Here is a 26,246-nt window from a genome sequence, read left to right on the forward strand (position 1 = left end):
AAGGTTCCATTGTCCGGATGCATCTGCTGCTCTGGTATCTTGGTTCTTTCTGTAGTTATCACGTTCTAGATCTAGTTGCTATTTTTCCCACAAGCACACTAAACTTATTCTTACCCAAAGCTTTATGTTATCTTTTTTGAGCGAAAGACATACATTCTAGATTCTTACTAGCTTTTTATTGTTTGAGATCTTAGATATCACCAAAAGAGAAGCCTTGAGAGTCCCACCTTCATCCATACGTCCAAATTTACCTTGGTGCCAATATAAATATGCTTTATATGCCGGGCAGTGGTGGTGCACGCCTTTAATCCCAGCACACGGGAGGCAGAGGCAGGTGAATTGCTGTGAGTTCGAGGCCAGCCTAGTCTACAAAGTGAGTCCAGGACAGCCAAGGCTACACAGAGAAAACCTGTCTCGAAAAACAAAACAAAACAAAACAAAAAACAACCAAAAAAAAAAAAACCCCAAAACAAATATGCTTTATACTTTAATGGTCAGAAACACAAAACCTTCAGTTACTGGATATTGTATCTATTCATTATCTTAATTTTATATTGCTGTATTAGACACCATGGTGAATGCAACTTACAAAAGAATTTTGCTTCCAGAGCCTTTGAGTCAGTGACCTTCATAGTAGGATCATGGCAGCAGGCAAGAGTCACTGGAGCAATAGCTGAGAGTTCACATCTCTGTCCACAAGCACAAGAGAGACAGATTGAGACACTGAGGGTGAGGATGGCCGTGGTGGCACACGCCTTTAATCCCAGCACCCAGGAGGCAGAGGCAGGTGGATTGATGTGAGTTCGAGGCCAGCCTGGTCTACAAAAGGAGACTGGGGATGTACTAGGCTTTTAAAACCTCAAAGCTTGCCCCCAGTTACACAACTCTTCCAACAAGGCCACACCTTCTAATCCTTCCCAAATAGTTCCCATGACTGTAGACCAACTCTTCAAATACAGTCAAAATAACACCTATTTTATAGCCAGCCACCTTTCACATGAATCTGGCTTTTTAAAAAGTGCTTTATTTTTCAAAATAAATTCTCTCACCCCCTTCTCTCCCTCTAGCATCTTCCTCTAGGTGTACACTTTGTGTGTGTAGAATTCTTGCCATATGTGCTGCATCTTTCTAGTATTTAGCATAGTATTATAAATGTTTAACCTATGGAAGTTTTAAATGAATTGTTGAGTTTTAGATTGAATATATATTAAATGGAAACAAAGACTCTAGCTTCTACTCAAGGGAGACAGTTATTTTATGACTCAGTGACTGTTTTCAGCCTTTAAAAAGGCAAATTGATTTATGTCCACAATTTATGAATTTTAATTTTAGGTTTTTAAATTAAAGTTTTCTAGTTATCATTCATAAGCACTCAGTATGACAAAGGTCTTTGGTGTGGCTGGTGGTCAAATTCTCAATGAAAAACAGATGACTTAATTTGTAGTTAGAATTTCTTACTGCCTTTCTAAAGGTGACTTCCAAAGTACAGGACACACATTGAAGTCCTATGAAATAATTGTGATTATGTTGAACAAAAGAAAGAACTTGAGGCAAATTTATAGAATTACTATTGTGTGCTTTTAATATTATAAGTTTTTGTATGTTTTGCCTTTATTCAGTTATCTGTTTTGTGTGCTAATGAGGTATGGTCAACTAAGAATTAATTAAAACCTGTATAATGGTTGAAGCCATGATTCAGAATTAACATGAATGACTGAAAACTCAGTGATTTAAGACTACTATTTTAAGGGGCCTGCTGTCGTGGCGCACACCTTTAATCCCAGCACTTGGGAGGCAGAGGCGGGGGGATCACTGTGAGTTCAAGGCCAGCCTGGTCTACAAAGTGAGTCCAGAACAGGCAAGGCTACACAAAGAAACCCTGTCTTGAAAAACAAAACAAAAAAGACTCCTGTTTTAAATATTCATTTTTTGACTGTGTTTGGTGAGACATGTGTTCAAGCCTAGAACTTAGATGGCAGAGGCAGGCCTGTCTCTGTAAATTTGCGGCTAGGTTGGTGAATTTACAGGGTCTCAGGCCAGTCAGAGCTACATAGTAAAACTATATCTCATAAAAATAAACCAAAAGAAAAAAGTTGTTGTATTTGGTACTTACTTAATTTTGGGAAAGTTCAATTAATCATTTTTTCTTATGAATATTTTGGTGTCTTAAAAACTTCAATAATAAAATATTACATTTTTTTCTTCCTCTTTTCCATCCTAGATGTTTTAAGAGTTTTAGCTTTTATGCGTAGGCCCATGCCTCATTTTGATGGGTCTGATCATTTTCATACATGGTATGAGGTATGTGTTGAGATTCATTTTTCTTCTACACTGAAATGTTTTCTTCCCAAAATAGTGCATGTGTGTACTGGCATATTGCTGATCTGTTTTCTTTCCATTTTTCTGTATACTTATCCTTAGCCAGTACAGCACTATCCTTAACCAAATGTCAGGACACAGTGTGAGTCCTTTAAGTTTGTTCTTTTTTAGAATTATGTTTGGCTATTTTAGTCAACTTGTCAATAGAAATTCTTCCAATATTTGGTTGGAATTATGTTTAATTACAGGTCACTCTGAGGAGAGTCAGATCATCCCAGTGTTGCTGGTCTCTCCCAAGAGTGCAGTGTATGTACATGAGTCTTCTGGATAGTCTTTGTGCTTGATATTTTTCAGTGTATGGAACATGGACATTTTGTCAGATTTGTTGTTACTGGAAATGGAACCCAGAGCCCTGTGTATACCAACCTTCACCATGGAGCTATGTTAATATTGCTATGTACTCTCAGAGGCATTCTTAGAATTTTCTTTGGGGAGGTGTATTAGAGTTCTCTAGAGGAATGGAACCAATAGACTGAAAAAAATACAGAATTTATTAGAGTGGCTTACAGGCTGCGCTCTGGCTATTTGAACAACTGTCTTCCAGTGGAAAAGCCAAGAATGCAGTAGTTGTTCAGTTCATAAGGTTGGGTGTTTCTGCTGGTGTTCCCTCTGGGTTGGGATCAGGAAGGAGTAGGTTCTGATACCAGGAAAGGAATCAGCATCAGCAGCAAAGAGGAACCTTCCAGCCACAACAAGGGCAAGCAGGCAAAAAAGGAAAGCTTCCTTCCATGCAGCCAGAAAGCAATGGCCCAGCTGTAGGCTGAGTCTTCCCACCTCAAATGATGGCGCCAAGAAGACCCTTTACAGGCGTACCCAAGATTGGCTATTACAGGAAATATTCGAGTTATTACTGTTCTCAAATGTTCTATGTCTGGTCTGGCTTTCCACATCTGTGATTATGAAGTACAAGTGATTTAGTATTTTCACTGTGTCCGTAACCTGACTAAATGGTGGTTAGGATAAATGGGCTTTTCTATGTGGAAATCATCTGATGTATTAATAGAGAGATTTATTTTTAATGTTAGCCTTTCTCCTCTTGCCATAGTGTACCTAGTAGATCCTCTAGTATGACACTGAAAATGAACAAGGAGAATATTGTGCTTCCTTCCCAGTCTTAGGGCAAGAGAATTCCTCCTGCACTGTCAATTCTGATATCAACTGTAGGCTTTTTTGATTTTGCTGGGTTAAGGAATTTATTTCTTCTAAATTTTATGAGTTCTTTTTTCCTATAAATGGATTGTACATTCCGTGAAATGCTTTTACTATATGAGATCCCATTTAACATCTTTTTTTTTTTTTTTTTTTTTTTTTGGGTTTGGTGAATTTCAGTGATTGATTAAAAAAAAAAGTCAAACCTCTTTTGAGTTCATGAAATAAGCCATACTTGGTTCAGTTGTAGTATCCCATTTTTATATTGCTGGAATTGTACAATCATTGTTAAAATAGAAGTAAATATGTATTCTTACTAGTTATAACTACATGAATCCTGAAACACATTTGAAAATGTGTTTTGATGATCTGCAGTGATTATGGCAGTGTGTCCGTGCAATCCTTGTATTTAGGCTGGAGCACAGGATGGTCAGTCAGAGAGGCCGGCTTGTCAGGGATTCAAGGCAAGGTTCTACTACACAGGGATGAACCACTAGTCCTGGAGCCTATTAATAAATACATAATAGGTACACTGCCCAAATAGCGTTCTAGTGTTGGGAGTTTAGAACAGACTAAAACTTGCCCTTAGGGGCTAGAGTGACGGCCTGGTGATTAATAGCATTCACTGTTCTTCCAGAGGACCCAGGTTCACTTGCCAGCACCCACCAGGCAGCTGACTGGATACAGCATCCTCTTCTGCCAACACACATCTGGTACACAGCTATACATGCAGGCAAAGCCCCATACACATAACATGAAATAAATCTGAAAAAAAAAAACCTGCCCTTAAACTGTATTCCTTCCCAGAATATAAAAATGTCTGATAGTGCTAGGACCATGTGGAAAACAGTAAAGCAGCCCCAGAGAGAATGAACAAAGCTGTTTTAAACATATTGGTCAGGCAGGGTTTTAATAAGGTGACCTTAGCTCGGAGAAATGAAGAGCATCGGGTATTCATCCATCAGAACTGTTTCATACTTAAAAACAGCGAGTACTTCACTTGTTGGTTCTCAAGACTAAAACGAAGTCTAGGAGTTCTAGAGTGTATTAATCCATGGAGAAAAGCGTAGAAGACAGAACAGAGACTGGATGATGTGGAACCTTGTAGGCCATGACAATGATAACTTCAGATTTAATTCCCAGTAGAGGGCCAACTGCGCACTTAGTCAGCTGCCTGGTCACACTGTGTTTTTTTTTTTTTTTTTTTCATATAATAGTTAGAAAAGTAGCAGCCAAAGCATTACTAGAGCTTGTAAGAGATAGTAATTATAATATAATGTAAGGTAATATAATATAATATCCATTACGTAATACAGAAGTAGGCAAAAGTGGTATTTTAGAATTATTTTCAGTTGGGAAATATAAAAGCAATTACACATGATGTATGTATATAAAATTTAAATGATTGAAATAAATCTACTTACATATTATACTAAAACCATAATGAACACGTCAACCTTTTTTACTTAAAAGAGATAAATATTTCCATGAGTTTTTTATTACACATTACAGAGACTTAGTTCTGCTTAGTTTTTTTTTTTTTTCAAGTAAGGATATATTGGGAAGAGTACACAGAAGAAATTTTAAGTAGGGCTTGTGATACGGCTGGGCTTTCCCTTCCTGAGACTACAATCTAAAGTCCTCAAGGCAAATGTAGTTACAAGATGTGATTATGTTGTAAACCTTAAGGTAAACCAACTTAAAATGTAGATCTGTTGATGGGTGGAAACCCCTTTTTTTTTTTTAAATGTCAGGATGTAGGGCTTCATTCTTTTCTTTTGGAATTTGTTTAACTTTGGAATTAATCTATACTGATCATGTGGCATGGTTTTATTATTTACTAGGTAGGAATATATTCCACAATGATAATTAATAACTGTATTTGTGAGAATAGAAAAATATTGCAGATACATATTCAGGAAAATACATGTCTCAGATTAGGCAAGTTCTCATTATTTTTTAACAATTATGAATTCATGTGGTTTGTGTTCACTTAGGTGTACTTATTAACAGATTATTTAGCGTATTTTTATTTAGCATATTTTACTTGTAGTTCTTACTGTTCAAATTGAAAAATAAATTCCAAATGAAATTTCCCTTTTAGACAAAATTATTTTGTTTCATAAAGATATTTTTGCAGTTGTGAGATTGAATTACATTTTCAAGTACGATTAAGGGATTCAAAGTTGTAAGTTCTATTGGCTTTCACTGAACACTGTCAATGATATGATTGTGAGATGTACTTTCAGCCACATGTCTTTGTTACTAAACCCTTACTGTGACAGTGAGCAAATGCATGTGTTTTGGTGCTGCTGTAGATGGAGCCCAGGATCTCACATGTGCTACACAACTACTGTACCACCGAGCTGTGTCCCCGGTCTAGTAATGTGTGATTTTAATTAGAATTGTGAATATTAGGCTCATATCAGAGTAAAGAATAATAAGTTCTTCGTTATTGAGATAATGTGGGAAGCTGAGAGATAAAGGAAATCTTTGGTGCCATGCTCATTTTAATCAGAAACATCAAAAAGATAAAAGTTGCCCTTGGCAAAAGTGTAAGCATTAAGCTTTTTTTCCCTAGACATTTGATCATCTATTTTCTTATGTAATTTTAGGCTTCAAGTAATTATCTCCAGGATTCGCCATGACCCCAGCTCTGAAGGAGGCAACAACAAAGGGTATCTGCTTTTCCTCTTTGCCAAGCACCATGGAATCCGACAAGATGCTGTGCATGGAAAGTCCAAGAGCTGTGGATGAAAAGCTCAAGGGAGGAGACACTTTCCCTCAGATGCTGGCCTTTCCGACCCCTGAACCTCCTCTAAATAGTAATTTTGTGAATTTAAAACATTTTGCCTCCCCTCAGGCTTCAAAACATTTTCAGACTGTTCTTTTAATGCGTTCTAATTCAACACTAAATAAATATAATGAGAATTATAACCAAAAGAAAGTAACCGAGTCCAACTGCTGTAAGCTGAAAAATGTACTGTGCAACGGCAGTAGCATTCAGCTCACTAAGATCTGCCGTTCTCACTCCGAGAAGGAGTTCATCAAGAAGGAGCTCTCAGATACCACGAGCCAGTGCGTGAGAGACATACAATTTGTTTTGGATTCAAATCTCACCAAAGACACTAACGTAGATAAAATACATCTGCAAAACTGTAAATGGTACCAAAAGAATGCACTTTTGGATAAATTCACCGATACAAAGATTAAAAAGGGTTTATTGCAATGTACTCAAAAGAAAATTGGACCTAGTCACTCAGATGTGCCTATTAGTTCCTCAGCTGCTGAAAAAGAGGAGGAAGTGAATGCTCGCTTACTTCATTGTGTGAGTAAACAGAAAATTTTACTTAGCCAGGCTAGAAGAACTCAGAAACACTTGCAGATGCTCCTGGCAAAGCATGTTGTTAAGCACTATGGTCAACAGATGAAATTTTCTTTGAAACATCAGCTGCCCACAATGAAGATCTTTCATGAACCCACAACTGTTTTGGGTAATAGTTTACTTGAACACAGTGAAATTAAGCCAGAAGTCAACATATTGGCTTCAGAGAATAAGTTTTGGGATGATACCAGCAATGGCTTTTCTCAGTGTACAGCTGCAGAAATCCAAAGATTTGCACTGTCTGCTACAGGGCTGTTGTCTCATGTCGAAGAGGGGTTGGATTCCGATGCCACTGACAGCAGCTCAGATGACGAGTTGGATGAATATACCTTTAGGAAAAATGTGGCCGTGTAAGTGTAAAGTTACTAGACTTCCTTCTCTTCTGCATACAGTAGCAATTACCTTGGTTTCAAGATATGTTATTCTAAAATCTTCCTTCTATGATCTTTAAGTTATAAAACACTGGTGAATTTAAACAATGTTTTCATTTCTTTTTCCCTGTGCAATATATTTTGATCATATTCTTCTTCTCCCTGTACCTCCCCCATCTTCCCCAACTTCATGTTCCTTCTCTCTCTCAAAAAAATAAATAGAAGACAACAACAACAACAACAAAACAAACTGAAAAAGAAAATGAGACAAAAATTATCAAAACAACATAAAAAGCATGCACGCACACGCATGCACACACCCCCCACTATGGAATCCACTTTGTGTTGGCCAACAACTACTGGGCAGGGGGCCTTCCCTGGGAGTGTAGTTGATAGACCCAGTAACAATTCTTTGGAGAAAATGATTTTCTGTCTCCCAGCAGCTATCAATCAATTGCAAATACTTCCTTAGGTAGGGTGGAACTTTGTGTCTTCTTGCCCTTCCCAGTGCTGGGACTTTGTCTGGCTTGGAGCTGTGTAGTTTTGTGTGTTCTGTCAGTCTCTGAGTTGTGTCTGGAAGACACTGTTTCATTAGAGTCATTCACCACAATCTTTCTGCCTCCTCTTCCACATAGATCTTTGAGCCTTAAGGGGAGGGCTCTGATAAAGACATCCCACTTAGTCTCTCCCTGTTTGCATATTGTTCAGTTGGGGATCTACTTGTGGGTAACTCCCGACTGCAAGAAGAAGGAGGGCTGAGTGATGCTGTGCTCTGTGGGGACAGCAGTGTGTCATTAGACATTTTACTGCTGTGTTCCTTTAACGGATACAGTAGGTTTTCTCCTAGACCTATCACCAATCTAGTCTCAGGTTCTTGGCCACTTTAGCAATGTCATGTATGGGTTCCATGTCATAGAATGGGCCTTAAATGCAATAAAATAGTTGATGGTTACTTGCATAACACTTAAGCCACTATTGTACCAGTCTATCTTTGAGGTTTGTCATATGTAGCAAGGCTTGTAGCCTGGTGAAAGTGATTGCTACTTTTGTTCTCCAGTAGCCTGCAAAGTACATCCTAGCACCATGCATCAGTGCGCAGGGCTGCAGCTTCTAATCGTACACCAGTTTGACTCCTCCCCGTTTGATGATGTAAGGAAGGTGTGTCTTCAGCAGTAATGCCTTACCATCAGGGTAATGTTTCATTGGGGAGGGGAGATTTGGGGGGAACTTTTGGGGCCCCTTTGGCCAGTGAGTTAAAGGATGTAATCCACGCCTGGCGCTGGAGGTTTTACTTGGTGGTATGTCTAGTTGTGACATTCTCTCCCATTATATGTTGACTCCATTTAAATTCCTTTCATATATGTATGCTAGGAAGCTGCTACAGTGGGTTTCCATACGGCCTTTCAAAAGGGCTTTAGAGTTGTCTCTCCACATTCCTGCCTTTACTCTGCCCTTCCCTCTTCCTCTCAATTTAATCCTATTCAGTTTCCCTTTATCCCTTCATAACACTATACTCTATTTTTCCTTAGCTGGAAGATCTCCTTCTCGTCCCTAGCTACTTAACCTCTGTGGTTATTCATATTGAAAGCTAACGTCCACATATAAGAAGAATCGTGCAATATCTGTCTTTTGGGCTTGGGTTAACTCAGGGTGGTTGTTAGGTACATCCATTTGTCTGAAATTTTAATATTTTTTCTTAAAAACTGATTAATATTCCATTGTATAAATGCACCACATTTTCATTACAATCATCATTTGATGGACATGGAGGCTATTTTCAGATTCTGGCTATTATGAATAGAAAAGCAATGAACATGTATGGGTAAGTTCCCAAGAGTGGTGTGGCTGGATCTTGTGGTAGATTTATTCCTAGCTTCTTGAGGATCCACCACACTGATTTGCGAAGTGGCTGTATCAGTTTGCACCTCTATGAGCAAGGAATAAATGTTCTCTCTTCCCTGCATTCTTACTAGCATGTGCTGACATTTATATTGATCGTGGCCATTCTGACTAGGGTAAGGTGAAATCTCAAAGTAATTTAATTTGCATTTCCCTGATGGCTAAGGATGTTGATTACTTTAAAAATGTTTCTCAGTCATTTGTGTTTCCTCTTGTGAGAGAGAACTCTGTTTAGTTCTATATCCCAGTTTTTTTAAGTTAGGTTTATAAAAACTGAGCTGTTTCAGTTTTTCTGTTTACTATGTATTATTGAAACTAGTCATTTAGCAAATACATAATTGATTAAAGATTTTTCCTCCTGTAGGCTGCCAGTTGGCTTGAATGATGGTGTCCTTTGCTCTGTACAGAAGCCTTTTAGTTCCATGAGGTGTCCCATTGTCGTTAAGACTGTGCTATTGGCGTCCTGTTCAGAAAATACTATTCCGTGCCGGGGGTCAAGCCTATTCCCTACTTCCTCTTCTGTCAAGCTCAGAGTACCTGGTCTTATGTTGAGGTCTTAGGCCCATTTAGAGTTGAGTTTTGTGCGGGGTGATGGATATGGATCCATTTTCATTCTTCTAATGTAGTTATTGAATTTGACCAGCACCATTTCTTGAAGATAGTGCCTTTTATTCAGTGGATATTTTTGGCTTTAAAAAAAAAAATCAGATGTCAATGTATATGAAGTTAAGTCTGGCTCTTAACTGGTGTGTGTGTGTGTGTGTGTGTGTGTGTGTGTGTGTGTGTGTGTGTGTTCTGAGACAGGGTCTCAGTATGTGGCTATGGCTGGCCTGAAGTTCACTATGTAGAGCAGGGTGCCCTCCAATTCACCGAGATCCGCCTCCTGAGTGCTGGGATTAAAGGCATGCATTACCCATCTGGCTCAGCATGTCTGTTTTATGCCAGTCCCGTGCTGTTTTATTACAGTAGTTCTGTAATAGGACTTGAAATCTGAGATGATGGGACCTTAAAATGTTTTATTTCTTAAGCCATATGCATGAGTCAGATATACCCGGTGTTAGCCTCTTCTGTAACTGCTCCACTTTACAGGGTGTGTTTTATTCTGTTATACAAAATGGCATAGTATATGTACCTATGACATTTTCTTGTATACTTTAGACCAAATCTGGATTAATTATACTACTTTAAACAATGTAAGTACCATGTAAATAATTGTTATACTGCATTGTGTAGGGAATAACAAGAAAAAAACTACATGTTCCATATGGAAACAGTTTCAGAGATGATAGAAATTTTCTGTATGTTTAGTGTATAATAGGCTTCATATAGCTTTTGAGGTCTTGGTTGGGTTTTGCTTTGTTTTTGTTTTTTTAACTGATAAAATAAGCATTTATTAGAAGGGCATAATGCTTGGATGAAACTCCCCAAGACCAGCTCGGGAGTGGGAAGCAATGAGGGGTCCTTGTCAAAGCGGGGCTGGACTGTAGCTCTTCCCACTCCCTAGCCTGGCAGGGAAGGCCTGCAGCAGGCAGAGCTCACAGATGTGAGATCTACTCATGTGCCTGAGGGTCAGTGTGTGCTGAGAAACTCATGTCAAGGGAGATGGCAGGGGCATCATGCAGAGGCAAAGCCAGGACCCCTGACCTGGAGATTCCCAAGGTGTCAGAGATTGAGGCAAACTAGGTGACTGTCACTGGTCTCTAGAGCAATGCTGTGGAGGGATTACATAGGCAGCTCCACCCAGAACCTGTCCATACAGAACGGTGATAAAGCTGAGGTAGATGCTGGGCAGCAAGCTCAACCATACATCTGCCAGCAGCAAGGCCAGGTTGAGGCACCACAGCAGGTGAAATGGATTTGGTGAACACACCAGCCTGGCATCGCATCTGGTACTGTCGGTACTCTTGACGATGATTTAACGATGTGTTCCGGAAAAACAGGAGCTCAGAAAGTCCTGGTTGATGATAAAGTAGACCAGCTCCAGGAGGATGAGGCATTGCAACAGGCCTCTGAATACTGTCTACCTTTCCTGGAGGGAGAGGTCCCGTCCCAGCTGCAACCTGGCTTTGACTCTGGCCTCTCAGTGCCTTCGAGAGGCCACCGGGCAGCAGTCTCTGCTTCATCTTCCCCTCCAGGGTCCTGGGGTCCAGGAGATGTGAACAACAAGGAATAGCTGGCTAGCAGCAGAACAGGGACCCCCAACATAGAAAGCAGAGTGTGCTGTGGAGAGAGGCCTGCCTGGGTGAGTCCCAGGTAAGACAGTGATCCAAGAAGCCCTGCACCCCCAGTACCCAAGGACCACCAGAAGATCACAGGGTAGATGGCTGTGAAAGAGAGGGAGGTGACCTCTCCGAGACCTGATGCGATTCTGGCCAAAAACACTCCACACAAGCCTAACTCCACTGACTGGGAAAAAGCAACCAGGATAAAGCTTCCAGCAAAGCAACTCCACTGATGAGCACGGGGGCTGTAGGGCAGCTAATGAAGGCCATGAGGTCTCAGCTGTTTAATTTGATTGGTTGGAGCTGCAGATGGCACAGTATCTATGGATGTGGAATACTGCACATACTATTTTTTATTTGTTTTGTTTTGTTTTTCAAGGCAGGGTTTCTTTGTGTTAGCCTTGCCTGTCCTGGACTCACTTTGTAGACCAGGCTGCCCTTGAACTCACAGCGATCCTCCTGCCTCTGCCTCCCTAGTGTTGGGATTAAAGTAAGTAACTTTGCTGTCTGTGAAAAATTTACAGATAGAAATAGCAATATTAATTATGCATAAATAAGCATTTTTCTATCCTTAAGTGCAATTAAAGCCCAAACCTTTAAGAGATTACATGGAATACCCTCATTGGCTCTGTGAATTTGTGAGCACGTGGTAAGCAGCATTGCTACTTCACAGAGGGTAGAGTGAGATCACCCAGGTAGTGCAGACCTGACTTGAACTCATTATGTAGTCAATGGTGGCCTTGAATTCTCTGTACTCACGTGTGTGCTTCCTAACTATGGTGACTGTGAGCGTGCCTTGGATCTGCTAGGGTTTTGTTTGTTTTTTGTTTTTGACAAGAGAGAATATAATAATATTTCAGTATATAATCGATTCAACGTGGCAATATTACAAAGTACATAGAAAACATCTTATTTCATCTGCAGTACCTGATAGCCTGCTAAGAAGGACTAAGTTTTCAATTTAATTTGAACAGTCACATGAACACCAAATTTCTTGGGATCTGTTGATGTTGCTTAATTGATATACATTCCTGAATATAATTGTGACATTATGGTTAGAAATAGTCTGCCATTTTTAATCCCCCAAAATTGGATAATCATTATAGAATTAGAAATAAAGTTGGCTTTATTAACTAATATAGAACTAGTATATTATTTTTATAGTGAGTAAACTGTGAAGCAAAGTGAGCACTTCTGTCTTTTGGTATTCTGATGTCACTATAACTGAAATTTGCTTGAATGTGGGAACTAGGGTAGTTATTAAGCACACTTTTTTTAGGCTGTCATTTTGCAAGTTAATTATATGTGATATTTAATTTAGTTCTGTCAATAGCCATAGGAAGTTGTTGTTACTATCCATATTTCACTTAAAAATAGTCATTCCAACACATGGCCACACTCCTGCCTCAGATCTGTGGCTACATTATAGATGCCATGCTTGACACGTCACTGACACCATTACTGAAAGCACATCTGTAAGCCAAATCCAGTTTCAAGAGAGAGCTCAACCGACTTCCCAAGGGAGAAAGAGACTGTAAAGACCCCATCAGGGAGAGTGACCGTAAGGACCCCGTCAGCCTTCCTACTAAAGACTACAACAACCCTTGCTACTTCAGTGGACACCAACCTAAGATGTTGAGAACCTGTCTAGTCTTTGCCACCCTGGCCTCAGGTAACACATCTGACTGTCTCTTCTCTGCGCTACTGAACCATGTTGCTTGCTGACAGGCGTTGTTGCCCCACTGGTATCAGTTCATGAAGAGTAAAAGAACAAGTTCACCAAACATGCATATATTATGCAAAACAAGCATGAAGAAAAAAAAATCCCGGAAATAGTATACCATCAAAGATGCACAATACTTTCCCAGTAACTAACCTCAATAAATAAGAAGTTCTGTGAATTACTTAACTGGAAAAGAATTCAAAATACCTGTTTTAGGGAAGCACAGCAAACTATGAGAGAACATGGACAATAAAATCAAGAGAACAATACTTACGTATAGGAGCGAGACTGAACTAAAGAACCAAACAATGTTGGAACTGAGAAATACAGTGAAAGGAATGAAAAGTGCAGCAGAGAGCATCAGGCCAATTTGGTCAAATCTGTGAAATGAAAGGTTATTTGGAAAAATCCAGTTAGAGAAAGAACTTGAAAGAAGAAAGCCTAGAGGACTTACAGGTCTTCTCTGTGGAGCTAACATTTAAAGACTACAGACTACATAATTAAAGAAGGGGTGGGAAAATACTTTAAGGAAATGATGACTGAAAACTAATTTTATCTTAGAAACTGTATATCAATGTACAGGAGGGTCAGGAGTTTCCAGTTGTAAAAGTACTACAGCAAGACATAAATTCAGAGCCACTGGCAGGTAAGAAGGACCCGACTGATTCCTGGAGCCCACATGGGAGAAAGAGAACTGAGCCCAGTAAGTAGTGCTGTGACCACCACACTTGTCCTGTGGTATGTGAATACCCACACTGAACACATACCAAATAAATGAAAAATATGTATTTAAAAAAATTATAGGCAGGCTCTTGAATGTGGCAAAAGATCTGCTCACAGAAGAGAACTCCCAGGAAGATGTCACCAGATTTCCAAAAGGTTTTCCAAGTCCAGGAAAGAATGAAATGACAAAGTGCTCAAAGAAAAAGAAACGTCCAGCCAAGAATACTTTATCCAGCAAAACTGTCCTTCAAAAATGAAGGCAGAATAAGCTGAGGAGCTTACGACCAGTAGACCTGTTTTATGTTAAAAACAAAAACAAAAAACACAAAAGGAGTTTTCAAGATGAAAGAAAAGTTAATTGGTAACAACCAAACATGAAAATAAGGTCGGTGATAAGGTAAGTAATCAAGTCAGAAGACGGATTTATTCAAAGGCATTGTAATAATGATGCAAAAATAACAAAGCTTCACTGTGAAGGCTAAAAGGCAACTTCAAACAATAGTGATACCGGGTTATAGTGGTTACAGAATGTAAAAGTATAATTGTGATTGATAGCCAGTCATGAAATGGGAGAGGAGTAAAAGCATAGAGTTTTTGTATGCAATTGAGGCCATTTCTATGGGTTAGATATAATTTAGTATGTTCCCCCAAAGAATATGCGTGTTCCTAGTATGGCAATGGGAGAATATGTGTGAGCTTTGAGGGGAACTAGGAGGTCACTGTGATGATCATGCCTTAAGGTAGTTTTTATTAAGGCTGCTGTAAATAGTAAAGTAGCCCCTCACATGGCGTCGCCACATCATACCTATCTTCATCATTCCCATAACGATGCATAATAAAAGACAGCCAGGAATTCTTCACCAGAAGCCAAACAGAAGGGCTTGCAGTGACTGGGTTTCCCGTCGTGGACTTTTGTCATGCTATCAGATCAGCTTAGTAGGCTCTTTTCTTCACAGGGTACCTACCAAGTGTCAGCTACTTCATGATAGCAACCAGTGGTAACAACTGGTATATTGGCTGCCAGCTTAAAATAGACTTGTAGCTGAATTGTTTTTATGTCTCATGGTTATCACATGCAAAACTTATATTAGCTACAGAAAAGAACAAGGTATCAGAGCACAGCAGAAAGCCACTAGATCATGAAGAAGAAAGGGACAAAAAGATGACATTTTAAAATACTAATAATAAAAGTGACACTACAGAGTCTGCACCTATTCATAGCTAATTCAGTATCTTGAATGTAAAAGATAAAATTCTTAAGAATTGGTGAATGGATTGGGGAAAAACAAAGACCTAACTTTATGCTCTCCTGTAAGATATTTCAACTTTAAAAGAAAACAAAGTACAGGGAGTTAAAAGAAAAAAGATATTCCATGCATAGAGAAACTAGAGGAGCCAGGTGGTGGTGGTGCTCGTCTTTAATCCCAGCACTTGGGAGGCAGAGGCAGGCGGATCACTGTGAGTTCAAGGCCAGCCTGGTCTACAAAGTAAGTCCACGACAGCCAAGGTTACACAGAGAGACCCTGTCTTGAAAAACCGAAAAAAAAAAAGAAAAAAAGAAATTAGAGAACGGGTTAGCTATACTCATAGCAGAAAACAAAACAAAACAAAAACAACAGATAAATGAAACATTGTAAAACAAAATAGGTTCTTATATATTGGTAAATAGTTTATCAAGAGAGATAATATTATAAGTAATACACATACCCAACATTGTGGTAACTAGTGTAGAAGGAAAAAAGGATGAGACTGGATCTGCCTTTGTAGCCCAAGCTGGTGTGGAACTTAGTGCATAGCCCAGGCTGGCTTCGAATTTGGTACCCTCCTCCGTTTATTTCCAAGTGCTGGGTTTGCTGGTGTGCACTCCTATTCTTGTACTGATGAAGCCAATTTGAGTATATCTGTCAAAACATACCAATTCAGTAACAATAGATTTTGATAAGTCACATTCAGCAACAGGTAAATCATTCAGTAGACCATCTGAAAACCAGCCCTGGACTTGGGCTACACTTGAGATCAAATGGACCTAGCCTTGAACTGTCCAGCAGTAGCAGAAGCATGTACATTCTTTTGAAGCACTCATGGGACATTCCTTAGGACACATTATAGATAGGACACAACATAAATCTGAAGAAACCTAAGACTCAAGTTCTATCTGTAGGGCCAGTGAGACGCCTTGCGGGGGGAGTGATTGCCATGCAAGTGTCACGGCCTGAGTTCAGTCTGGAACTCCCAGTGGAGAAGAGCTGACTCTTGCTTTTTGCACAGTCACTTGGGCCTCCGCTTCCTCACATGGCATGTATGTGCCTGAAGTCATACTCTTATAGCATAACAGAGCAATGAAAACTAAACAAAAAATTTGCATCAGCAATCTTTTACATTTAAAATAGAATGAAACTAGAAATGAGTAAAAAGTTTCAGAAAAATAATAAATATATAGAAAGTAAACATTTTCCTCCAGAAAATCCAATAGATCAACAAATTAAAATTTAAAGAGAAAATGTGAAATATCTTTAGAAAAGTTAAAAGTAGAAAACAGAGGCCAGCCTGGTCTACAAAGCGAGTCAAGGACAGCCAGGACTGCAAGAGAAAGCCTGTCTCAAAAAACAAAAACAAACAAAAAGTAGAAAACAAAATACCAGAACATAAGAAATATAGCTAATGCTATTATTAATAAGGAAGCTTATAGAATTGCCCATATAATAAAAAGAACTACATGAAATATTGTTAAGATATAAGGAAAGTCAGGAAAGACTAAAGCTATTAGTGCAAAGAAAGAAATACCAGCACAGAAACAGATGCAATAGAGACCAAACAAAACAAAACAACAACAAAAAACCTGAAAATATGAATGAAACTAATTTTTGCAAAGCTAAACTAAATTTATAAATCTTCAATCAGACTAAGAATAAAAGACTTAAAACCAGGAATAAAGGGAAAGAGGTGATTGAACAGATATAAAGAAAGGATTACAGTGTTCTGTTAGGAATATTTGTACTCCAACAAACTGTATAACCTAAAATAAATAAATTCATAATACATAATCCAAGATATTAAATACATAATCCAAGATATTAAAGTTGTCCAAGTAGCATGATACTAGCAATAAAAATAATGAAAAAAAAATCGAACCTGCCAATGCTGAGTAAGGAGATGGCAACAGATGTCTGTTATCAAATGGACCTAGCCTCACTGTTGGGTTCTCAAACATACAGAGAACTAATAACAACCTCAAGGACGGCCTGCTTCCTAATTCACTTTATGCAGCTAGCCCTACCCTACTAACAAAACCAGACAAGAAGGTGGAAAGAAAAGCAAATAGGCCAGTATCCATAGAGAATATAAACTCAAAGTCCTTTACAAAAATAATTCAGTTAAAGGATTTAATTCATCAATTGGATGCAAAGATGATTTAACACGCAACTCAATGGTTACATCATTTTAACAAGAATTTATGTCAAAGAATTCAATATCCTTTCTTGATTAAAGTTATCAATAACTTTAGTATAAAAGGAATATATCTTATAAGAGTCACACCATATCTTAGTATTATCAAATTGAAAGACTTCCTTTAAGATAAAGAACAAGACAAGGATATGTTCAGGTTGGTACAAGGAAACATCTTAGATCAGGAAATGTTTGAATCACAGAGACATTACCTGTAGTTCTGAAGGGTAGGGAGTCTTCAGGTCAAAGAACTTGTAGATTCAATTATTGGAAATGTCTTCGTACATGACACTTGTCTTCTGTCTAGGTTCTTACTTGGAGCTGAAGTGAACAAGTCCACTGGCCTCTCTTGTGAGGACACCAATCCTGTGACAAAAGCAGAACCAGTCACTTCCCAGTGACTACCTTTTAAGATCACATTATTGCTATTAGGCTTCAACACAGGACGTCGGAGGAGACATGGGCATTAGATTTGTAGAGCCCTGCCTGTTCCCAGTCGATACTGGAATTCCCAGCCAAATCAGGGGAAAGAACATACAAATGGAAAAAGAAAACGTTAAATACGCTAATTTAAAGTGTTATGATCTTATGGGAAAACAGGTATCCTGAAAATTGTTAGAAATACAGAATTAGTAAACTTGTTAGATACAAAATACAATAAAAATTTTTCTTTTATAGTGGCATGAAAACAAGTAGAATTAGGATTGACTTCAATGGAGGCAGTGAAATGTATATATACACTAAAAGCTATAAAACATTGACAGAAATATCAAAGTAAACACAAATAAATGGAAACACTCCACATTAATTATAGGCATCATGGCAGACACCTGTAATCCTGAAGTCTCGAAACTAAGGTAGGAGGAGTTGGTCTAAGTATCTATTTGATTTCAAAATATATTAAAGTTGTCCAAACAGCACGATGCTATCAATAAAAATAGGTATTATATCAAAGGAAGGGATCGAGAGCCTAGAGTGTGTTGGTTAACTCATTTATATTCAGTTCATATTGGAGAAAGATGTAAGAGCATACATACAGGAAGGGATTATCCAGAGTCACAGAGTCTGCCTTGGGACTAAAGGCATGCACTACCACCACCACCCAGACTAAAATTTCCACCCTTCTCTCCTTCCTAAATATCATTTTAAAAAATCCATCATGGTTTTAGGTTGTCTTAGAAAATATCCAAGCCCTGCAGATATTTTAATGAATGATCTTTTTTTTTGATAAATGATCTTTTAATAAAAGTGATGCCATTGAAACTTTTTTAAAAATTAAATTTCATTCTTTGAAAATAGTTGATGAAAATGTATATGTACTTTCAATGTAATATTTTTCCAAATATGCATCTGATAGCACCAGTCATTAGTTTTGTTGGTGTGTGTGTGAGACAAGGTCTCACTTTGTGGCTCTGACTGGCCTGGAACTAGTCATGCAGAACAGGCTGGTGTTGAAAATCTCCCAGAGATCACTGGATACTTTCTTTGCCTCCTGAGTACTGGATTAAGGCATGTGCCACCATTCCTGGCTCTGCATCAGTGTCTCTAAAATTGGTTTGTATGTTATAATTCATGAGTAAAATTAACTTATTTCTCCAAACTAGGTTTTTGTTATTTTATTTAAGGTGTATCTTTAAATTGATGTTGTCGTAGCATAGAGGGAATGTAGTAGTTTAATTTGTGCATGTAAAATTCTTTAAAGAATGTTTAAAATATTAACATTTATTACTTTAAAAAACCATATAGTTTTCTTACATTTTAAAGTGTGACTTTTATGCACATCTGTTATATAGTGGAGTGATTTGACTATAATGTGAAGTTTAATTTGAACTATTTTCTAGCACTTCAGTCATTGTTAATGTTTTAAAATATTCAGGTCAAGTTTTGTCATAACTAAAGAAAAGACTTAACAGCATATAAAACATTGAAAAATCTGTAGAAATACCCTCCTTTAGTTCAGTTTGTTGACTTCAAAATTTGCCCTATGTTCCTGCAACATTAAAAGATCTCAGGCTGCAGATTCAGTTGAATATTCTCTGCTATTTTAATTGCTACAAAATAAATTGAATAATGAAGTCTATCTCTTGATGATATTTTAAATATTATTAAGCTAGTCTCATTTAGAATTGAATATTGTCAAGGATTAGTACAAAGGAAATAAGCGTGCTATAAACCTTTAAAGGATGACCTGGTTAATTTTAGGCACAAACATCAGTGAAAACAGTTATAAGTAAGCATCAAATATAAAGGTCATGGGTTGTTGTGGCCTGTCACTGTATTTGCAGTGTAAGGCCAGCTATTTTGCAGAATATAGGGCTATTCGGGAGTGTATAATATATGGAGGCATTACAGAGTGCCTCGGCTTACTTTTGATTACATTGGACTTGCCTTTTGGCTTCTGACTGTTTTATTTTTGGTGTTGCTGAGGTAGTTTAGATAATCTTTTATCCTCTTCACAGAGCTATTGTGTTTGGAAGAACTACCAGTAAGTCTACATATGTAGTTTCTTAGCAAAAGATAGGTTTCTTCTGAGCTGTTTTTTGAAGTTTAGAACTTTTTGTTGGATTTTAATTACACTTTCCCTTTGAGTAGTGTTCAGTCTACATAATTGTCTATTTTCTTGAACAAAAGAAATATGTAAGCCGGGTGTGGTGGCGCACGCCTTTAATCCCAGCACTTGGGAGGTGGAGGCAGGCAGATCGCTGTGAGTTCAAGGCCAGCTTGGTCTACAAAGCGAGTCCAGGACAGCCAAGGCTACACAGAGATACCCTGTCTCAAAAAAAAAAAATATGTATACATGGATGTATATATACAAGATGTTTGCTGAATTACAGGTTTCCCTTTGCCAGTATGCTTCAATCTGTTTTAAAAACTCTTTATGCCTTTCCCTATGTCCATAGTTGTCAATGTTCTATATTACACAAGAATTGTATAAGGACAGTTCAGAGCACTTAACAGGCTACGAAGTCTCAAACATGTTCAATTCAAGAGAAACAGAGTAGTAGCAATAGTGTACATCAATATATACCACATTTTCCCCTCTTCCTTTGATTGATAGGACTTGAGAGAGGGAGGAGAATAGAGCTGCTCTGTCTATTTGAAATGTGAATACTTTTAAAGTTATACTAGAGGCTTAGTTTAGGCAGCTTACACAGTTTTGCCAGGGTTCTAGCCAAATATAAATAATAGTTCATATTGTGCCAGTCTTTCATTTATATTTGAAAACCTTTTAATACCTTCACTCCTTAATTTTGTTTGTCATTATGCCAGAATTCCCAAAGTTCCTTTTCACCTTCCTTTTTAGTTTGTTTTTTGTGGTTATAGGGTCAAAATCTTGTTATGTAGCCTATGCTGGCCTTAAATCAACTATTCTTCTGCCTACAAATCATTAAGTCCTAGGATTGGGGCATGAGCCAACATGTGTGGCTGACAGTGAACAGTTAAGAACTTGCTAACTTATCCTAATGGTGGAAAGTATTTTTGAAGGAGAGATTTATTAAGATAAATGCCAAGTGGGGGCTGGAGAGATGGCTCAGTGGTTAAGAGCACTGTCTGCTCTGTCCTGAGCTCAATTCCCAGCAACCACATGGTGGCTAACAACCATCTATAATGTGATCTGATGCTCTCTTCTGGCCTGCAGGTGTACATGCAGATACACAAAATTAAATAAATCTTAAAAAAAAAAAAAAGACATGCTAAGCTGTCACAGCAGGAGAACCTCCACATACCACATATGCGCAGACCTTTTATTTTTCCTTCTCACTTGGCATGCTAGGACCTGTTAGCTTTGTTACCTCCCTACAATCGTACAGTTGCCTGCACTGACTCACTAACACTTCCTCTCATTTCCACCGCCAATGTTTTTTAATTACATTAAAAGGCAAGCTCCAGCAGAATTATTTTGGCTTACCTCCTATAGTTGGACTTTGATACTTAGCAGCATCTCAGACTGGGAAATGAAGGCTCCAGCTGTTCTGCTCAGGGCTGAGTTCTGTAGTTAGCAAGTACTTATAGTCTTAGCATTCCAGATACTGAGGCAGGGGGATTATGAACCTGTGAGTAATCTGGGTTATGAAGTGAGTCTGATACTAGCCTGAAGTATATTATATGACTCTCTCTGTCAAAAACCACCAAATAGAAAGACAAATGACTAGATACTGGGAGAGAGAGTGCTGATACACAGTCTGTTTGGTTATCTTTGGCCATCCGTATAGCTGTATACTCCTTTCTCATATAAAATATAAGAAGCTAGAATCAGACTGGAGCATTCCCCTGTTATGGTGATAATGTGACGAGCTACAGATTAGCATATGTATTCTGTATCCCTCTTGACCTTCTGTTATAGGATTCTGAAGGACAAGAAAGCTACAGTAAAATTCATAGGAAGGGTGGGTGGAGGCCAGTGGGTCAAGTACTTGCTATGGAAGCATGCAGACCGGAGTTTGATCCCAGCCCACATGTGAAAGCTGGGTGCAGCTGTGCATGCCTGCTGTACCAGTGCTGGGAGATGAGGGGCGCTCCAGGGATAGCTGGGCAGTGAGTGCAGTTAATTGGTGAACTTCAAGCTCCAAAAATAAGGAGAACACTTTAAGAAGACACTTGCTGTCCACTTCTGGCTTTCACAGGTGCATCCAGCATCATACACTTATAAAACTGTCATTGGTGAAAAATATGTGGATATGCAAAATAGTTTCTTGTATTTACAATACTCTAAGACTTTCTGTAGCAGTGGAGTAAGGTCTAGGAGGAACCCCAAGTTTGCTTTGTGAGGTGACAATCTTTTCCTTTGTTTTCTGTAGCATCTCACTTTGCTGTCTGGGAATGTATTCTCATGTCTTTTGTGACTATATGACTTTATAGTCTACCATTACTGGATGTTGCACTATATTATTAACTCTGGACCCCAACTGTTAGTTTATGTTAGCTTTTGCTAACAGAATTCTCAATGTTTCAGTTTTTTACAATCTTATATGCTATGTATGAAAATACCAAAGCCAAGTTTCCTCCTTTGCTGGTAATTATGCTTTTTAAAAAATGAATTAAACATTTTTTATTTTTTAATAATTAAGCATGTTTAACTTGCTATTTCTTCAGACCATTCAACTCATCAATTTAAGGAGTTGTCCTAGTGTTGGTTACTTTGCTTGAACAAAGCTTAAAACAAAGATGAAGTCGATGCATATAAATAAGCAAGTAATTTAATAACCTACCAAAATAAAATTACTTTCTAGAGAAGGACCATACTCAACAACCTTCTATTTATATGTTTGTGTGTTTGTATGGCCAATTACTAGGTATATGTATATGCACATATACACAAAGAAGAATAATTGCCCATAGACACAGACCTTGAGATGACAGAGATAAGAGTAAAGTATCTGTTGTGAACATGCTTACAGAAGACATAAAATATGAGAAATTAAAGATAAAATGACCACTGAACTTTCAGTATCCAAGATAGAAACCTATTTTTTCATCTTAGTAAGAGGATGGCTATTTAGAATTGTTTACCAAAATATTGCTACTTTTCATTGGAAGGTATGATTTCAGAAACCAATGGAATGATAAAGTAGAAATGCTGAAAAGAAAACAGTAATGAGTTAAGTATTCTGTGAGGTGATTTTTTTAAAAAACAAAGATAAATGGCATTTCCAAATAAGTAAAAACTGATAAAAGTCAGTATAAATGTACTTAAAAGCGCTTCTTTTGCCCTTAGGATTAGTAATGTTCTTTTCAGAACTAAAAAGAACAATCTGCAAGCATGCACAGTGACAACACTGAGCCATTATAGAGTGCTGGTTATAGACATTATCTTAAACCTTGGCCAGCCTTTTCTGCAGTCATTTTCCTCAGCTCGCTTCTCTGAGGTTACTGCTGAACTCTGCCTTGAGCTTAGTGGTCTCTTATAAAGGCAGAGAACTATTGTGGTAGTTCGAATGCACCCCCACATCGCACTGCTCCCAGCCATTTCACCCACGGCATCCATTCCAGGGCCCTCTCTTCTTCAGGGATTTTTGTCTCTACAGTGTCTGCTGCAGTTCACAGAAGCTGCCGCACTAGGAGCCAGTGAGGCAGCTCTTACAGCCCTTGCTGGAGCAGTGATTTCTTTTCTACCATGGTTACACGATCTCAAGCACAACACTTAACTGACTTCTAAGAAATGTCATAGAATTTTCTCAAGTCTCAGTAATAGACAGTGCAGGAATTTAAGTGCTCTTTTAATTTCTATCAATGTTCTGCGTTTTTTGTTTGTTTTGGTTTTTGTTTTTTTGAGACAGGGTTTCTCTGTGTAACAGCCTTGGCTGTCCTGAACTCCCTTTGTAGCCACCCTGGGAAAATTATTTTATTATTATTTTCTAAATAGCTTCCATTCTACACTAAATCATGTTAACATCGCCTTTGCAAGTTGTGTTTGGTATGGCGCTTGCTTTACTCTCCAAACTTCATGATTGGCACTGAGTACTACAAATATTATCTATATACAGTGAATTTTAAATATGTATTCTCTCACTTTGTTTATATTTATAAAATGGGACTTTAAAAATATACAAAATATGGAAAATGATTTTGATTATAAACTAAAACTATAATAATGTCTAGAGAAACCCTGCTGCATATGATACCATAATTCATACTGTAGGCAATTAAAATCTTTTAGAAATGGCTTTTTAGAACTACTGATATAAAATCCTGTTATACTTTAGTTGTTTTATTTGGCAGAAAATTATTTCAGTATGTGCTATGGCTGACTTTATGTGAATATTCCATTATAAATTACTATTGTTGTTGTCAAGACAGGGTAGCACTACATAGTTCTGGGTACTGTGGAACTCACGGTATAGATCAGGCTGCCACTGAACTCACATATATAAGCCTGCCTCCGTCTCCTAAGTGCTGGGATTAAAGGGACCTGCCACTATGCCTGGCCTTTTTTGTTTGTTTTGTTTTATTTCCATTATACATGTTCTAAACTTTAGCTTTTAGAGTAGTTCTGGGTTCACAGCAAAAACAGTAGCTATCAATTCCTGTGTGCTCTCTGTCCCGCAGATTCTTTCACAACGTCTGTACCAGTTACCATCACTGATGAACCTGTATTGACATGTAATCATCATTATGGCTTATTGTGCTGCACATTCAATGGTTTTGATAATAAAATAAAGATTCATATGTTTTTCTATTACATACTTATTAGTTCTGAGATATACTTTTGTTTTTTGGTGATATTTTTTCCTTGGCAATCTAAATCTATTAATTTTTCCTTCCTTCCCCTCTCTTTTCCACTCCCTCCCTACTTCCCCCTTCCCCCATACCATATATTTTCTAGTTATGCAGCTACAATATTTTCATGAAATAATTCATTTGCAATCTCCAAAACTACAGATGCAAAGAGAACTCTCCCCAAACATAGAAGAGCTAAGGAGCTTCAATGTTTATTTCAAAACATACATGAAAGTACAGCTCTTCATACATTCATTGTATTATCTGTACTGTGGCGCATAGCCATTAGGTTTTTTAACAAGATGCTTATCTTAATAAACATCTGAAGACCTATGTATTTAAAGTAATTATTTGAACTCTAAGTCAGGTAGGTCATGGTGGCAAATGCCTTCAGTCCAGCATTTAGGAGTCAGAGACAGACAGGTTCTATGAGTTTGAGGGGAGCCTATGCTATAGAGGTGGTTCTAGGCCAGCCAAGGTATGGAGAGAGACGGGAGGGAGGGGGAGAGAAAGAGAAAGAAAAAGAGGGAGGGAGGGATATGTTGGAAATATTCTTGTTTTATTTTCTTTACTGGTTCATGCCCATATAATCCCTTAGCATTAATAACATATTAAATTACAGAGAGATTATCCTACTGATGGGTACATAATATCGACTAAAGCCAAGTATTTATGTGGTAGAAAGGTAAGGAATCTAATTATCTTTGATAAGATGTCAATCTGTCAGTTTCCCTTGATGTAACGTAGATGTTTTGTAAAAGAAATTGCATTTTATGAAACTAGTCAAGGAACTCCTAAGCACTCTGAAAGCTGACTGACTGTGTTTGTCCACAGTAGTTCTAGTACTGAATGGAAGTGGCTTGTGGACAGAGCACGCATTGGCAGCCGGTGGACTTGGCTTCAAGCTCAGATTTCAGAGCTGGAATACAAAATCCAGCAACTCACAGACATCCACAGGCAGATTCGTGCCTCCAAGGTATTGTCAACATTGGTTTGTTGTTGTTAAAAGTGGGACCTGTATACTTTCTTCCCATAAACAATTTTTATTAAGTTTCATGAAAGTAGCTAGTTTATGCTAAAATTTTCATATATTTCTTAAAATTGATGCTACTTTTGTAAAAATCTTTATATATATTATAATTATTTGGTCATACATTTTAACAATTAAAAACTTCGAGTTTCAGTTAATAGAAATAATATACATTAAAATGTATTATTAAATATATATAATACAATTATAACTACAATTTAGTAGTATTAAGTGCACCCATTTCTCTCTGTCTCTCTTTGTCTGTCTCTCTGTCTCTCTCTGTCTCTCCCCTCTCCCCCTTCCTCTTTCTTGAGACAGCGTTTCTCTGTGTAGTCCTGGCTGTTCTGGAACTTACTTTGTAGACAAGGCTGGCTTTGAACTCATAGAGATCTGCCTACCTCTTGTCTTCCCAGTGCTGGGATTAAAGGCGTGTACCACTGTCACCTGGCCTCTTTCAAAACTGAAAGCTCTACCCATTAAACAGTGACTATCCAGCTTCCCTTCTTCCTAACAGTAATAGCCATGTCTGCTTACAGCGGAAGCATAATGGTACTTAGCTTTTTTTGTGTGTGATTGGCGTGTGTGTGTGTGTGTGTGTGTGTGTGTGTGTGTGTGTGTGTGTGTATGTGTTCTCATGTGCCAGAATAGTATGTTGGATCCCCTGGAGCTGGAGTTGTAGACTGCTGGTGGTTACAGACTG

General features: G+C 38.1%; 1 protein-coding gene, 1 long non-coding RNA gene and 1 pseudogene across 12 annotated transcripts in view; 1 reads left to right on the plus strand and 2 right to left on the minus strand.

Moving 5' to 3' along the window:
• The window catches only part of KANSL1L (KAT8 regulatory NSL complex subunit 1 like), an 85,816-nt gene that overhangs the window by 10,111 nt on the left and 49,459 nt on the right, over positions 1–26,246 (plus strand). For 4 of the 7 annotated variants that reach the window (XM_084780648.1, XM_084780649.1, XM_084780644.1 and 1 more), the window contains exons 2-3: positions 6,144–7,263; positions 25,351–25,492. In XM_084780648.1, the coding sequence (XP_084636774.1) occupies positions 6,173–7,263; positions 25,351–25,492 (1,233 nt within the window). In that variant the 5' untranslated portion in view covers positions 6,144–6,172. Of the gene's footprint in view, positions 1–2,221; positions 2,302–2,494; positions 2,763–6,143; positions 7,264–25,350; positions 25,493–26,246 lie in introns of those variants that run through there. The other 3 variants (XM_084780645.1, XM_084780646.1, XM_084780647.1) reach the window with 3 other exon arrangements.
• Positions 7,106–26,246, minus strand: part of LOC311596818 — a 63,072-nt gene continuing 43,931 nt past the window's right edge. For 3 of the 4 annotated variants that reach the window (XR_014778993.1, XR_014778994.1, XR_014778995.1), the window contains 4 exons: positions 17,511–17,664; positions 15,559–15,752; positions 9,721–9,872; positions 7,108–7,242 (listed from right to left, as the gene is read on the minus strand). This is a non-coding gene — a long non-coding RNA (uncharacterized lncRNA). Of the gene's footprint in view, positions 7,243–9,720; positions 9,873–15,558; positions 15,753–17,510; positions 17,665–26,246 lie in introns of all 4 variants that reach the window. The other variant, XR_014778992.1, reaches the window with a different exon arrangement.
• On the minus strand, positions 9,880–11,675 carry LOC311595770 (battenin-like; annotated as a pseudogene). Its single transcript has one exon. The product of its transcript is annotated as a battenin-like (transcript).

The sequence above is a fragment of the Acomys minous genome, assembly GCF_964271855.1.
Source record: "Acomys minous genome assembly, chromosome: 4".
Classification (NCBI taxonomy): Eukaryota; Metazoa; Chordata; class Mammalia; order Rodentia; family Muridae; genus Acomys; species Acomys minous.